The 15,401-nt window shown below is 44.7% G+C and overlaps 1 protein-coding gene across 4 annotated transcripts; it reads left to right on the top strand.

Moving 5' to 3' along the window:
* Positions 1-246: 246 nt before the first annotated feature.
* On the top strand, positions 247-15,363 carry rock2a (rho-associated, coiled-coil containing protein kinase 2a). Of its 4 annotated transcripts, XM_037240631.1 has the most exons (33): positions 247-1,084; positions 6,024-6,105; positions 6,187-6,287; positions 6,379-6,516; positions 6,627-6,887; positions 7,110-7,254; positions 7,340-7,478; positions 7,829-7,920; positions 7,999-8,158; positions 8,254-8,308; positions 8,432-8,520; positions 8,593-8,641; positions 9,104-9,239; positions 9,490-9,581; positions 9,731-9,977; positions 10,073-10,179; positions 10,305-10,464; positions 10,565-10,725; positions 10,826-11,010; positions 11,090-11,159; positions 11,252-11,355; positions 11,667-11,853; positions 11,921-12,014; positions 12,077-12,171; positions 12,274-12,465; positions 12,545-12,713; positions 12,781-12,851; positions 12,935-13,023; positions 13,133-13,211; positions 13,332-13,599; positions 13,655-13,868; positions 13,993-14,040; positions 14,202-15,363. In XM_037240631.1, the coding sequence occupies exons 1-33, from the start codon at positions 986-988 to the stop codon at positions 14,203-14,205; spliced, it is 4,182 nt and encodes a 1,393-aa protein (XP_037096526.1). In that variant the 5' UTR covers positions 247-985; the 3' UTR covers positions 14,206-15,363. The 4 variants fall into 4 exon arrangements, 3 of the variants coding, with proteins under 3 accessions (XP_037096526.1, XP_037096528.1, XP_037096529.1); XM_037240633.1 differs by lacking the exon at positions 13,993-14,040 and having other exon boundaries at positions 248-1,084; XM_037240634.1 differs by lacking the exons at positions 247-1,084; positions 6,024-6,105 and having other exon boundaries at positions 6,646-6,887.
* The last annotated feature ends 38 nt before the right edge of the window (positions 15,364-15,401 follow it).

Below are 15,401 nucleotides of genomic sequence, written 5' to 3'. Positions count from 1 at the left end.
ATAACCACTACTGTTACACCAGACTCCATTAAAACGTAACTGTGAATGTTTTGAAAAGATAAAAGTTATGTCGGTTAAATAAATAAATAAGTAAATAAGTAAGTAAATAAATAAATAAACAAATAAATCCATTATTTTAAAAAAAGCAATACGTGACTTTCTAAACAAAGTGAATTAGGAGATAAGTTGAAGCGCAGAGAGAGGACTGGGGAATCATGGGAAATGGAGTTCTTTCTGTCAATGGGAGGAGGCAGATCCCAGAGCGCGTGCGTGTTTGCATGAGTGTTGTGTCGATGTTCGTGAATCGTGAGGGACTGCTTTAGAGCTGGGACTTTTCTTCCAAGCAAACAAGGATTTCTTTTCCACGACCAAACCAACCGTCCGGACTTTTGCAAAACGGTGGAAAATGTAAGCGAGAACCCAGGAAGAGAGCGCGTGCCCGTTAAAAATTGAGCGCGGGCTTCTCCTTGTCCCTTCATAACACTTGTGGCATCATCGAGGAAGAACTTTGACACCAAGTGTCTGCAAAGCTCTTTCTTGCATGGCATTTTGGAGAGGGAAATCCGAAGCATTTGCAGACGTTCCAAAAAGGGGGAAGGGGAGGCGAGGGAGCCAAAGAAAACGCCCTGCTGCGGGGCGGCCAGTGCTCGTTGCTGCCGCCGCTGCCGCCGCTGTTGTTATCGCCAAATAAATTCAAAGTTAAAACATGCATCTCCCACCGAACGGGAGATGAGATGGAATGTGGAACGTTATCTTTGCCCCTTGAAAGTCGAACGTCGCTCTCGTTGCTAAGGGGCCTCTGCACATTTGGGCAAGTTTCATCGCTTGACGAGTATTTCCCCCTCGTTGGTGCACTCTTTTCTGGGTGGGCTGGGAGCCCTGGGAGCCCCGAGGCTGCCCCGCTAGGCCCGAACAAGCAAGTTTCCCATGTAAAGCCAAGCAATCGGGGACCGATACAAGTCGTTTGACGAGGGACACCGCAGACATGTCTCAAGGCGCTGAGAAGAGGATGGAAAGCCGCTTGAAGAAGTTGCAGGACCTGATGACAAACCCGAGGTCTGCGTTGAACCTGGAAAGTTTGCTGGTAAGTCAAGTGGTCTGCATTATTTACGAATGTCGTGGTGGCTGCTCCTTCCTTGAAACGCCAACTTGTGCTTTTGGGATGGGATGTGATGTAGGGGGCTTTATGGATTATTGGCCACCTTGACCTCTTCCTTTGTTATTAGGGAGGCTGCTGCTGTTGCTGCTGCTGTTGCTGCTGCTTGCTTGTACGCACGCACGTCCTCCCTCACTTTGTCCCAACGTACAACAACATTTTCCAGTCCCTCCTGTAATCAGATCTCTCGCCATTACAACGTACTCGATTGAAACGGCAACAGAAGGACGGGGCTGGCTACTTTAGGGAAGGCCCGCTTAAGACTTAAAACCGACCGCAGATCGGGCACTTTGGGGGGAGTCTGTGGTGTCTACAGATTAGGATTCATTGGTGGAGAATGTACCACTTAAGGTTTTTATGGGGACTAATCTGTAACTGTTGGTCACTGCTGTTGTCGTCCTGCTTGAACAGATGAGAGAAAGCATTTCAAATGGTCTTTCTGGACACAATGCTGGTTAGGGTTGGAGTCTGATCACAACAAGCATCCTTCCACCACGCAGGACAGGCTCAGTCGGTTTAAAAAAAGGATTGCAAATAACTGTGATTCGCAAACTGCACTGAATGCACTTGCAGGAGATTGACGGTCCCCTGGGAGAATTTGTTTCGACTGGGTGCTATATGGAAGCATCTTTTATTGGAGAGGTGCACACCCCTACCTGTTCTGCATTGGCAGCACCTGCTTACTGATCTGACGCACACACACACTAGAAACAATAAATAAATGTGTCTTTCTGATCCGAAGTATGTGAGGTCTCGCTTGACCTCACGCAGGCTGGCGGTTTAACCACGAACATTCGGTGCAACTTTTGAGTCATAGTTTCCCCCTAATACTTTGTTGAATATCTGACTTCATTTTGAGGTTCCACTTGACAGTAATGATTGGATTAGTGGTGCTTCCTCAAAAGATGAATGTTGTATCCTCAAATCGCCGTTCATGACTCGCAAGATAACTCAACGGAAGACAGTCGAGCCGTTTTAAGTGACGTTGCATTTGAATTGCTGAGCTCCTTAAGTGGAGCTGCTGCAAGACAAACACAATGTCATTTCTATCTTAAAAAGCACCACTTTGCCCCTTTTAATAGGCCTCATCTAGCACGGGGCCCTTTTTTATTTTTATTCAGGCAAAGTGAGGCACTTTAAATCTTTACTGCAACACTAAAAAACAAGGGATTCTCACCTCCTACCAGGTTCTTCCTCTAAGGGACAGAAAAAAAAAAAAAAAAAAGATCACATATTACAAAAAAGTCCAGTCAGAGCGACGACCTTCTACCATTCCGAAGGAAATGACCTCATTGGGTAAATAGTTGGTCAGTATACTGTACATGGGGCTCAAAATCCCCACAAATGACATTTGAGTATCATTTGGTTGTCATTCCCCGCATATCTTTCCCTGTCTCTAATATCCTTTTGTCATTTTTCTTTCTCCCTATTTTGGTCACACAAACGTGAATGTCTTGTTCTATTGCAGCATTTCCTCTTCACTTTTGCTCCGCCACTTTGCACACCCCATAAAGAACAATTTGAACGTTTAAAGAGGTGTGGATTGTCTCACCTCACCCTGACACTAAAAGTAAAGCAAAGCATGGGCTTTGTCTCGGGAGTGTAGTTGAGTTGTTCTTAGACGAGCAACAACGGCCGGCCGACCGGCCGACCAGTATCAGCGTGCTCGCTGGGAAGAAACACTTCCTTATAAGGCACTCGAGATGGTGGCCCAGGTCAATCTTTTTTTTTTTTTTTTTTTCTTCCCCTTTTTGCAAAACAAGCCAGTCTCTCTACTCAGTACCTCCTCTGGGGAGCCGACTGGTTAGGCCTCTTTAGCATTAAAGATTCTGCTTCTGTTCGAAACCTTTCTTGAATTTGGACGTTTCCTCCAAAAACAGAGTGCACTGATAAAAGTGGTCTGTCATTTGAATGTAGCTGCGCTTTTTGTTGTTGTTCTTGGATTTGCAAAAGACTTATCTTGTGGATGTGTTCAAGAGTTTTCCAGCTTGGTGTATTTTTAGTTGGATGAGGGTGTGCGTGAGCAGAGCCGAGCCGAGAGGAGAACAGGAGGCTCCCACACATAACACTCGCTCTCCATCTCGCTTCAGCTCAGTCAACCTTCTGTTGAGACACAACCTCCCACGCGCACATCTTTTTTTCTTACACCAACACACATCCAGTACGTGTGTGTATGTTCTATCCACCGTTGTGTGCTTATGAATGCGCACTTTGCATTCATTGCAACAGCAGCAACAACACAATTGAACATTCATTTATTGTCACGTCTCCCTTTCTTCCAAAGCCAAACAAAAGATTGTGTCCGTAAACAGTCGTGATGTGATGTAAGACGCAATGCATTACGGTCAATGAAATCATACTGCCGGGGTCCTTTCTCTCTGTTGTGTTGCCATGGCAGGAGGCTGGCGACATTGCTATGGCCAAGAAATAAGACTATAATGACCGCCATAGAATATAGGTCAACCTTGGACGATATGGACCAAAAGTGACATCCCGTTATTTTTAGGCCAAATAGCGCTGATACGATACCTATACTGTATTTGTATTTAAACAAAACGTGCAAAGCGTTTAGTTTAAACAAAACACGGCGTGTTACACTTCCTGCTCAACAAAGCACAGCTGTCCAAATAACAGAAATACGATACAAAGAGGAGTACAAAAGTATTTCCACATTTATTAAATCATACAAATAGCTGTGCAAATAACAAATGTAAAGTAAAACAGGTTTACTTTGGCAGGAAAGCATGGGCCTACAGCTAGTCAATGAAAAGTTGTGCAAAGAGCAAAAATGTCAACAAAACAGACTGACTGACCCTGGCTGGAAACACACCTACGGCTGGTTGAAAGCAAAACAGACACAATTATGACGCAATACTTGCTGTTGTCACAAGATACTATTTGAAAAGGCAGCATTAAGAATAGGAGTTGAAATCATGTCCCTCCCCACTCCAGCCATTCAAGTTTGCACTGTGGGCACTCAGCTCCCCAGCCTTGCTATATTTTTCTAGCGCATTCCTCAGTTGGCTGGACTATATTAATAAATAAATCCTTGGTGCCAAAAATGCACAGGGCACCGGAGCATGGGACATTCAAGTCCGCTGCCGCTACCGTCCCTGTGGGCGCATTACTGTGCTGGCCCGATGGATGGATGGATGGATGGATGGATGGATGGATGGATGGATGGATGGATGGATGGATGGATGGATGGATGGATGGATGGATGGATGGATGGATGGATGGATGGATGGATGGATGGATGGATGGATGGATGGATGGATGGATGGATGGATGGATGGATGGATGGATGGATGGATGGATGGATGGATGGATGGATGGATGGATGGATGGATTCCTGCTGTTGTTGTCTGTTGGCCATGCCAAGCCCAGTCCAGTCAAACATGTGGAATTCAATCAAAACAAGGACATTCATAGTTCATATTATTGTGTTTGCTCCATGATGAGACAGAATGCAGCCTGCTTCTCTGGAACGCTCAACATCAAACATCAGTTGAGTTCCTTTGACAAAGACATATTGAAGTGCCAAAAATCAGCGCTTGATATTGCCAAAACGACTTTGTCGTATAAAATGGAGCGCTAAACACTTTTGCTGTAGTTGCTAAGCAACCTTCCAGAATTCATTGGATTCACAGTTTGGTAGAGATCCGCACATTAGTCAAATAGTAGAGGCAGAGTGGCGGCTTTTGAAAGAAGACCAGACTTTAGCACATCCAAAAAAAAGTGCAAATTGTCCATTTCATCTTTGCACTTCCTCCAACACTTGTCAGCTGATTATTGATGTGTGGCTGTTTGACTAAGTAGCTGACAAATGGCCTCTCGGCTCTTGTTTTCTGTTACTGTTCACTAATGGCAGGAAATTCAAGCAACTTCATTTTATTGTGACACTTAAAGCATCGAATGGAATGCATTATATCAGGATGTGTGTGTTTTTTTTTTTTTGTAAATGTGACTCCATTGGGATTTAAAACAAAAATGGCAGCAGTCACCTTTATATTATAGATAGCGCAACCAGTTGACATCTTTCAGAGGCTGAACTATGAATAGAATTATTTTTAGGATGATCAATTCGAAAAAGTTCTGTATCACTGTATTGCTTCTGATGCACTGAGAAAGAAGCAAACATTTGGGTGTGTGGCCAATAATCTTCTCACAAATTTAAAATACGATCAATTTGACATCTCACGACAACCGTGTTAGGCTGAAGCTTTCAATAGAACGCCTTATCTTTTGCTATGTCATGGTGGCTCTCTGTATGTATTTCCTAATGGGACCCACCAAATTGCAAAGTAACCACAGAAGCAACTGTAGCCGCCTGCGAGTATTCCAACATTTCTGCAGCCACAGAGGAAATGAGTTGCACAGAGGGACATGAAGTCTTTATGTCATCGTGAAATTATCTGACCAAACACGGGAGAGGAGGGGTGGATCATTTCCTGGATTGCTTTTTGGGAGATCCGAGTGCATGCATTTGGATGTGCCAGCCGGCCGACGGGCCAGCCCTTCTCCTCATGCGCCCTTCCCCGCCCCCTGCTTGTGTATTTTTTTTTTCCCTTAAATAGTAGCTTTGTGTGAGGTTCGTCCTTTAATGGGGAAGCGCTGCTGAATCAAGAGTGTCGTTAGCCGGTCGAAGCGGCAAATGTTTCAAATAGCAAGAGGAGAGTAAGATAAGACACTGAATATATTGATTTACTAAGCATAAAATATACAGCAGATACTTCTTCCAATGCTATCCAACACTTATTATTTGTGCTCTTCTTCTTCCATGACAATGTATCTTGGCATATTGTCATTTCTTTTGGAGAAGATGTTGGAACCTTTGGTTGATTTAACTCGAGTTTGTCCCTCCCAGGACTCCTTAAATGCTGTGGTCTTAGATTTGGACTACCCTGCACTTCGGAAGAATAAAAACATTGAAACCTTCTTAAACAGATGTAAGTATTAGAGAAGTGGTTTGTTTTTGGACACAATTTTATGCTTCTGATATATTGATGACATTTTTTCTTCTTCCTCAGATGAGAGTGTCATAAGACAAGTTCGAGATCTCCAAATGAAGTCGGACGACTTTGATAGAGTGAAAGTGATTGGCCGAGGAGCTTTTGGTGAGGTTCAGCTGGTGAGTAGGCCCCACGTGAAATACACGTTTGATTTCAATCGAATTTGCTACCGGCCGCTAAGGCCCAATTTCCAAACTGTGCGTCGTTCAGGTGAGGCACAAAGCCTCTCAGAAAGTCTACGCTATGAAGCTTCTAAGCAAGTTTGAGATGATCAAACGCTCCGACTCGGCCTTCTTCTGGGAAGAAAGGGACATCATGGCCTTTGCCAACAGTCCATGGGTGGTGCAGGTAGGACGTTTTGGCCAACCAGATGTACTTTGACAGCCATTTTTTCTTCTTGAGATGCTTGCTTGCTGTGTAAGGATCTATAAAGGAGCTTGTCCTGTTTGTTTGATCAGTTGTGCTGTGCCTTCCAAGATGAGCACTACCTCTACATGGTGATGGAGTATATGCCAGGAGGTGACCTAGTCAACCTCACCAGTACCTACGACGTGCCAGAGAAATGGGCCAAGTTTTACACGGCAGAGGTGGTGATGGCCCTGGATGCCATTCACTCCATGGGCTTCATCCACCGCGACGTCAAGCCAGACAACATGTTGCTTGACGGACAAGGACACCTGAAACTGGCCGACTTTGGCACATGCATGAAGATGGACTCTGTGAGTTTGGCCGTTGGCAAAGACGCATACGTTCTTTTGGAAGTCCTCCGCAGTAAGATAACATCCTGTGTGAGCATTTTCAATGCGTCCAACTTGTCGAACTTTAAAGCGGCGCTCGTTGTTTGAGTCGTATTTCTTGGCAAGGATAACGTTGAGATGATGACTTTTACGATGCACTTGTAAAACTGTGTTGAATGTTTTCCATTTTGGCTCGTGTCCCAGACCGGTATGGTGCATTGTGACACAGCAGTTGGAACTCCTGACTACATCTCACCTGAGGTGCTGAAATCCCAGGGAGGCGACGGCTGTTATGGCAGAGAGTGCGACTGGTGGTCTGTTGGGGTGTTCATCTTTGAAATGCTTGTTGGTCAGGGTTGTTTTTCTTTTCCCCTTTCCTCTTCCAGCATGTTTTCCTCCAATAAGTAAGTCACGAGCTTATGAAATGATTTCAGGTGACACGCCATTCTATGCTGACTCTCTGGTGGGAACCTACAGTAAGATCATGGATCATAAAAACTCCCTCAACTTCCCTGATGACGTGGAGATCTCCAAAGATGCAAAGAATATAATCTGTGCCTTCTTGACTGACAGGTATGGAAATGGAGAAATCATCTTCTCTTTTGCTTTGCCTCTAATATGATTTTGGGTGTGAGCGTTGTTATCTCAGACTGGGGAGACCCAAATTGAAGAAGCTCTCTGCCTGGAGATTGTGTTGAGTGATTAGAATCTTTTCCCTTCATTCCACGCCCTTACACTGCAACCAGCCAGCGTATTATCCTCATCATCTTCAACAGCAGATGAACATTTTTGCCTCAGGCAAATCTTACTGCTTATTCCAAAAATGTCAAATGTGTTACAAAAATGATCAATACAGCAGAATGGGATTAGTTGACTAAGGTAATCAGGGTGCGGTCTCTTTTTTTTAAAAATTTTTTTTTAAGGGAGGTTCGATTAGGACAGAACGGCGTGGAGGAGATCAAGCGTCACCCGTTCTTCAGGAATGACCAGTGGACCTTTGACACCATCAGAGAAAGTTAGTGTCTCTACAGATGAACATGAACGTCCAAGTTGATTATTTATGACCATTTTTTTTTTGCTTTCTTCTTCTCAGCTGTTGCACCTGTGGTCCCAGAGCTGAGTAGTGACATCGACACCAGTAACTTTGATGAGATTGAGGATGACAAAGGAGATGTGGAGACTTTCCCCACACCCAAAGCTTTTGTTGGAAATCAGCTCCCCTTTGTGGGATTCACCTACTTCAAAGAAGACCAGTAAGAGATGAGATGAGATGATGCTTTTTGGGAGCGCTGGCTTGTAGTAGTAGCAGTCATTTCAATTGACTTGTATGTTTTGCTTCATTATTTAGGCTACTAACTGCTCCCAACAACTCCTCGTCTATGAATGATAATTCCAAGGGAGAGGTAAGTCAATTCACCCTCTTCAGGCTAAAACCCACGTTGCAGCATTACCTGTAGATAAATATTGCAGATATTTTATATTAACAACGTTGATTTTTTTTCATTCAATTTCTCCCATTCTTTCAGTCAGTAGCATTACAGAAGAAGCTTGGCCATTTGGAAGTGCAGCTGAATAATGAGAAACAAGCCAAAGATGATCTGGAGCACAAATTCAGGTAGACGAGCTGAAGCTCATTAAAAACTGGATCGTTGATGTTTCTTCTAATGATTTATGTGTAACTCCTCAGAGCTGCCACAAGTCGTCTGGATAAAGTTTCCAAAGAACTCGAAGATGAGGTAGAACAATAACTGCCAGTAAATCTCTGCTGCTCAGGCACATTTTACTTGAATAATTTGTGTTGCAAGATATTGATGGTTCCAGTTGGGTTTTTTTCTGCAGCATAGTTAAGATTTACACTCTTAAATTTCGATGGCTTTTTGTAGTTTTGGCTTTATCACTGCTGCACTTTGTACTTTATAATTATCTTATTTCATATTTTTATATAGAATGTCACTTTTTTTAACCAGCCGAAATACCTCTACATTGCTGAAAGCCGTATGCAACGAAATTTCGTTTTGTACACACCTAGTGTTGACAAAATGACAATAAAGTTCTGTCTAAGTCTAAGTCTAAGTCTAGTTATGTTTCAGTTGAAGCACATAAAATGTCCGACTTGTGTTCAAGACCCAATCTAAGTGGTGATAAACCGATGACGGGACTGTAAAAGGTTTGACAAGATATGAAATGCCTGAATTCAGGTGAGCGGCAGGAAGAATTTGGAGTCCAGCCTGAGGCAGCTGGAAAGGGAGAAGGCCCTTCTGCAGCACAAGAGCCTGGAGAGCCACCGCAAGGCTGAGAGCGAAGCTGACAGGAAACGCTGTCTGGAAAATGAAGGTGATTGCACAAATTCAGCTCATTGGCATGACCATTTTGGGAAGGTAATCCTTGAATAAATGTAATGCTTATGTCAAATGCAACACAATCATCAACAATCAAAAATTCAAGAAGAATATTGTCAGAAAATTGAATTAAAAAACAATCGATTTTGTTTTATTCGCAAACTTCACGAGGAGCTTTTGAGTTGATGGAACATGGATTCACCTAATATTATCGATACCCTTTTTGGTTGTACCTTATTTTACAGTTAACAACCTACGCGATCAGCTCGACGACTTAAAAAGAAGGAATCAAAATTCGCACTTTTCCAACGAGAAGAACATCCATCTGCAGAAACAGGTCAGTCGTTTGCTTTTATGATGCACATTGTATTCATTGATCTTTTCATTGTCAGCTCCATTTGAAGGAATTCCTTTTGCGTGATGCAAAATGTGGTCGTGACCCTCGGAGGAGTTTTGTAAAGCTCACAATCATTCTCTCTCTCTCAGTTGGAAGAAGCCAACATCTTGCTACGGGCCGAATCCGAGTCGGCGACCAGGCTCCGTAAAAACCAGACGGAGAACAGCAAACAGCTGCAGCAGCTGGAGGGGAACACGCGAGAGCTGCAGGACAAATGCTGTCTGCTGGAGCGCAGCAAGCTCAGCTTGGAGAAGGAATGCATCAGTCTGCAGGCCGCCCTGGAAGCAGAGCGAAGGGAGCACAGCCAAGGCTCGGAGACCATCAGTGACTTGATGGGTGCGTAAGATGAATGCAACGATTTGACCTCGCGTATCCATGCGGGCGGGCGGGGTAGGGAGTGTGTGTTGGCTGAAATCTTATCCGTGGCGCAGGGCGGGTCTCTGGCCTTGAGGAGGAGCTACAGCAGCAGAAACGAGCGCTCTCCAAAATGGAGACTGAGAAGAGGCATCTTCAAGAGAAGCTCACTGACTTGCAAAAGGTTCACGTCGTCATCCAACTAGACACTGCGCCGCTCTAGATTCACTTGCGTACTTGTGGCCTGCCAAGATTGGGTCATCCCGACCTTTGGCACGTGTGTTCAAAGACGTTTTTGCTCGTACGCAGGAGAAGAGCAACAAAGAGATCGATTTGACCTACAAACTCAAGGTCTTGCAGCAGGAGCTGGAGCAGGAGCAGGGCTCGCATAAAGCCACCAGGGCTCTGCTGGCAGACAAGAACAAGATAAAAGTCACCATCGAGGGTGCAAAATCAGAGTCCACCAAGGGTAAGATTCACAAAGTGTTCTAAAAAGTAATAGCAATACATTTAAGCGTTGTGAAATGTCCCGAACTATCTCTTCATGTCCTCTCCATGACACAATCCAGAGATGGAGCAGAAACTGGCCGAGGAACGAGCAGCCAAACTGCGGCTGGAGAACAGGATACTTGAACAGGAAAAGCATAGCAGTATGATGGACTGTGACTATAAACAAGCTCTCCAGAAGCTAGATGAGCTGCGCACACACAAAGACCACCTCACGGAGGAAGTGAGTGACCGACCGTATTGACATTGTATTTACTGCTCGGATGTTAATTACGGCCTGGATGGAAATCAACGTTTTTTTCTTCTGCTGTCCACGCCTACAGGTGAAGAATCTAACGCTGAAGATTGAGCAGGAAACCCAGAAACGTAACCTGACTCAAAATGACCTCAAGGCCCAGAACCAACAACTCAACTCACTGCGAACGTCCGAAAAGCAGCTCAAGCAAGAAACAAATCACCTACTGGACATTAAACGCAGCTTGGAAAAACAGAATCAGGAGCTGCGCAAGTCAGTCCGTTTTTTATTGATGCCCATTTTCTACTTTGACAGGTAGACAGGATACATCATGTCACTCTTTTCTTTACAGAGAAAGACAAGACACAGACGGGCAAATGAAGGAGCTACAAGACCAGTTAGAAGCTGAACAGTATTTTTCTGTCAGTTTATACCTCTTACAAAAACCGTATGAAGGCAATGCGTTGTATTTAGTACAGCAGTCATTTATTCGTCCTTGCGTTTTGTTTTCCAGACTTTGTACAAGACCCAAGTTCGTGAACTAAAAGAAGAATGTGATGAGAGGAACAAACTCTTGAAAGAAGTGCAGCAGTCTCTTCAGGAAGTACAGGAAGAGAGGTGTTTCAACTTTTCAAAAACATTTTTTTTTCTTTTTCTCTAAGCCTGACAAGCAAAATGGCAAATATCTCCGGCATCCAATCCAGACTTTTTCTGCAGCCTGAACTTTGTGACAATCTATTGCTAACAGCAGCCTCTAGTGGTAGAGCATAAGTGATGAGTCTACTGATTGTCATTCAGTCCATGTAGCCTATAAAGGAAAGGAGATACATACGAAAGGAAGTGAATATAGGTGGCTGGATAAATGTTCAAAAAAAAAGTATTTCTATGTTACGTTTGTGGATGGCTGATGCTTAGTCTTTCATTTTCAGAGATTCTCTGGCCGCCCAGCTGGAAATCACACTGACTAAGGCTGACTCAGAGCAGCTGGCTCGCTCCATCGCTGAGGAGCAATACTCTGATCTGGAGAAGGAAAAAATCATGAAGGAGCTGGAGCTGAAAGAGATGATGGCCCGCCATCGTCAGGAGTTGTCGGAGAAGGACATCACCGTCAATTCGGTAAACGGCGTGACTTGGTTTTGTCTATCGCTTACTATGTATATAATAAACCATGTGGATGTTACAGTTGGAAGAAGCCAACAGGACCCTGACCAGTGATGTCGCCAACTTGGCCAATGAAAAGGAAGAGCTCAACAACAAAATGAAGGAGGCCCTAGAAGGTATCAAAAGGTTTACCTTGCAATCCTGCCGAAACAAGTTGTCATTGTTTTTTTGAATCTAGAAACGGAGAAGTCAAATGATTGGGAGCAGCAGATCAATCAGATGAAGCACACCTTTGAGAAGCAGCTGCAGTCTGAGAGGACACTCAAAACTCAGGTTTGGGATGTAAACTATGTCCATCGACAGCTGCGCAAATCCGTGTTTGCTTGTTACTACATTCCAGGAGTTAGATTAAAAAAACAAAATGTCCATTTCCAGGCCGTCAACAAGCTGGCAGAGATCATGAACAGGAAGGAGGTGCGTGGTGGAAGTAGTCGCCGTGGCAATGACACAGATATGCGCCGAAAGGAGAAAGAGAACCGAAAGCTGCAGTTGGAGCTGAGATCGGAGAAGGAAAAACTCAACAGTACCATCATCAGATACCAACGAGAGATCAACGAAATGCAGGCGGTGAGTCCGACGAGTACGAGTCGATTCCTATCACTTCCAGCAGTGTATTTGACGGGTGCCCTTTCCTTTTGATTCGTAGCAATTGGCAGATGAGAGTCAGATGCGAATTGAGCTTCAGATGGCCCTGGACAGTAAAGACAGCGACATCGAGCAGCTGAGGAATCTCCTTCAGTCACTCAGCGTTCAGTCCATTGAGTCGGCGAGCGTCTGTAGCGGTCCGGACTTTGACACCGATGACTCCTTGACAGGTAAAAGTCCGAGGCATCCCTCATAAGATACATTTGACCAAATAGCCTCCCCATCTTTTTCCCTTAGAAACAAGGCTCGAAGGGTGGCTATCCCTCCCTGTGCGGAACAACACCAAGAAGTTTGGATGGGAAAAAAAGGTCAACCATTCAAACGGATAAGGAAATGTATTGATATCTATTTTTTTCTTTTGTTTTGACCATGTTCTCCCGACTTGCTGTAGTATGTTGTCGTGAGCAGCAAGAAGATTCTCTTCTACAAGAGCGAACAAGACAAAGAGCAGTCCATCCCTTATATGGTGCTTGATATAGAGTAAGTACGGCACTGCAGGGAGACTAAATTGTTTGGCAAATACACCAGAAATTGATTTTATGAGAGGGGGCTTGTGTCACATGTTTTTTTTCTTTCTTCTTCTTCACAGCAAACTCTTCCATGTGAGGCCTGTCACTCAAACGGACGTGTACCGAGCCGACGCCAAAGAAATTCCAAGAATATTTCAGGTTTGCAATTGTTTGTACCTCTATCTAGGGTATGCTGTAAAATTCAAAATGAAATCATAAGACCGATAAAACAGGTGCCCTTGAAAGACACACTCTGAATGGTTCCTTTCTTCTCTCCAGATTCTTTATGCCAATGAAGGGGAGAGCAAAAAGGAGCCCGAATTTCCCGTGGAGCCTCTGGCAATGGGCGAAAAGTCCAGCTACATCTGTCACAAAGGCCACGAGTTCATTCCCACCCTGTACCACTTCCCCACCAACTGCGAGGCGTGCACCAAACCACTATGGAACATGTTCAAGCCGCCACCCGCTTTGGAATGTCGCCGCTGCCACATCAAGTGCCACAAGGATCATATGGACAGAAAGGAGGAGATCATCGCTCCTTGCAAAGGTAAGCTTCCTTTTTTAAGTGTATTCAAAATGAAATGACCACCTTGTCGTTTCAGTCAACTACGACGTGTCTACGGCCAAGAACCTGCTGCTGCTCGCCATGTCTCAGGAGGAGCAGCAGAAGTGGGTGAGTCGCCTGGTAAAGAAGATTCCCAAGAAGCCGCCGCCCCCGGAGAGCCTTTCCCGCTCCTCACCGCGCTCTTCCATGAAAGTCCAGCCCAGTCAGTCCTTGAGGAGACCCAGTCGACAGCTCCCCATCAGCAAGAGCAGGTAGTAAAATAGCACTCACCGCATCTGTGCTTTCAAATGGTTTTGTCAGAACGTTTAGGACCTTTTTCCCCTCAGATCAATTGGCACGCATCGTTTGCCTCATTAAAAACGTTTCATTCACTAGATCAAATGGCTTCAAATTGATGCGAGAAGACTCCAGCAGTGGACTATGGTACAAGATGATTTCTCCAGTGTTTGAGTTTGGCTCATGGTGTGCTGGTGCTGGTGCTGGTGCTGGTGGTGGGCAACATGCACTTTGCTTCAAGTGCTTTCTGAGGGGATGACTCTTCAAAGCTACCTTTTCAAACTTGTCCATGTTTTTGTCTCCTCCAGCTAACCTTGCGCAGGACCAGCGGGTGCATCTTGAAGACGTTCCTTGTTTAAACGAAGACTTTATCGCCAAGCTCGGCTGGCCAATCAGCACACTGAACCGCCCCGCTTGACTTCCAGCAGCTCATCTTCGCAATGACTGTACGAGAATTCATTCCGCAGCCCTCCACTGAACACGGGAGCATTGGACGCGGACTTTTGAGTGCGTCTCGGGGCATTTGTGGCTCCCGCGCGACCAGATGCACTGCGCATACCGCGACGCTTCATTGAAGGACCCTCATCTCCATTTGTGGACTGTGGCCAAAATCATTTTGGGTGTTATTGTTGTCAGTATAACAAAGGGGTTTGTGTGGGGAAAAGGACACCGAAGGAGAATAAAAATCCCGTTGCTTGTTGGTGCAGCTCAGCAGCATTCAACATTCCGCGTAGCTTTCAGGCGCGTCACACAAACTTGAAGAAGCAACCAAAGTGCTGCTTATTGCCATCTCCTGTGTCCCACACCAACACAAATCCAATCCCAGCCCTCTGCACTGTCAGTTTGTTTACTGAATGAAAGGGATGGCCTAACCTAACCCTCTCTGCTTTTCTGATCCAAGCTCAGCACCTGCTGTTGTTTGAATGTAAAAACTGGGATGCTCCAGAGACAAGACACAAGCATTGTATTCCTTGGATCCAAACTTACTTGACCGAAGGGCTTTGTTAATGACAAAGCCACAGAATGACCTTGCATGTCCGCTTCTTTTCATACACACACTGCCACACATTTCAAAGGTATGAAACCGAGGTAATTGTAACAAAAAGCAAAATCCAGTCAACGTACTGAGCGGGCACTATTTGCATTGAGTTTTTCTTCCAAGGTAATTCCTGTGATATTTTTGTATTAAAAGTAACGTCAGAGTTTGGGCACATAGTTGCGTGTGGATGTGGCTTTTATAGCAAGTGGAGCGACACGGAGTGTATTTGTGTGTGCGCCGTCTCCTTTAACCATCAAGCATGTTTTATACATAGAAATATACACCGTATATATTTTACATGTCATACAGTGCACATATTTATACAACTGCGTCCACTTTATATTTAAGGGCTTCACATCCAGACTGCATGTTGGCTACCAAACAATTCTCTATAATAACCACTTCAACAATAAAGATGTGGATGTGCCGTCCGGCTCTTAGTTATCGTTTGTATTTGCTCAAATTAACT

This window comes from Syngnathus acus, chromosome 22 (assembly GCF_901709675.1).
Source record: "Syngnathus acus chromosome 22, fSynAcu1.2, whole genome shotgun sequence".
NCBI lineage: Eukaryota > Metazoa > Chordata > Actinopteri > Syngnathiformes > Syngnathidae > Syngnathus > Syngnathus acus.
This window is presented reverse-complemented; position numbering and strand designations above follow the sequence as displayed.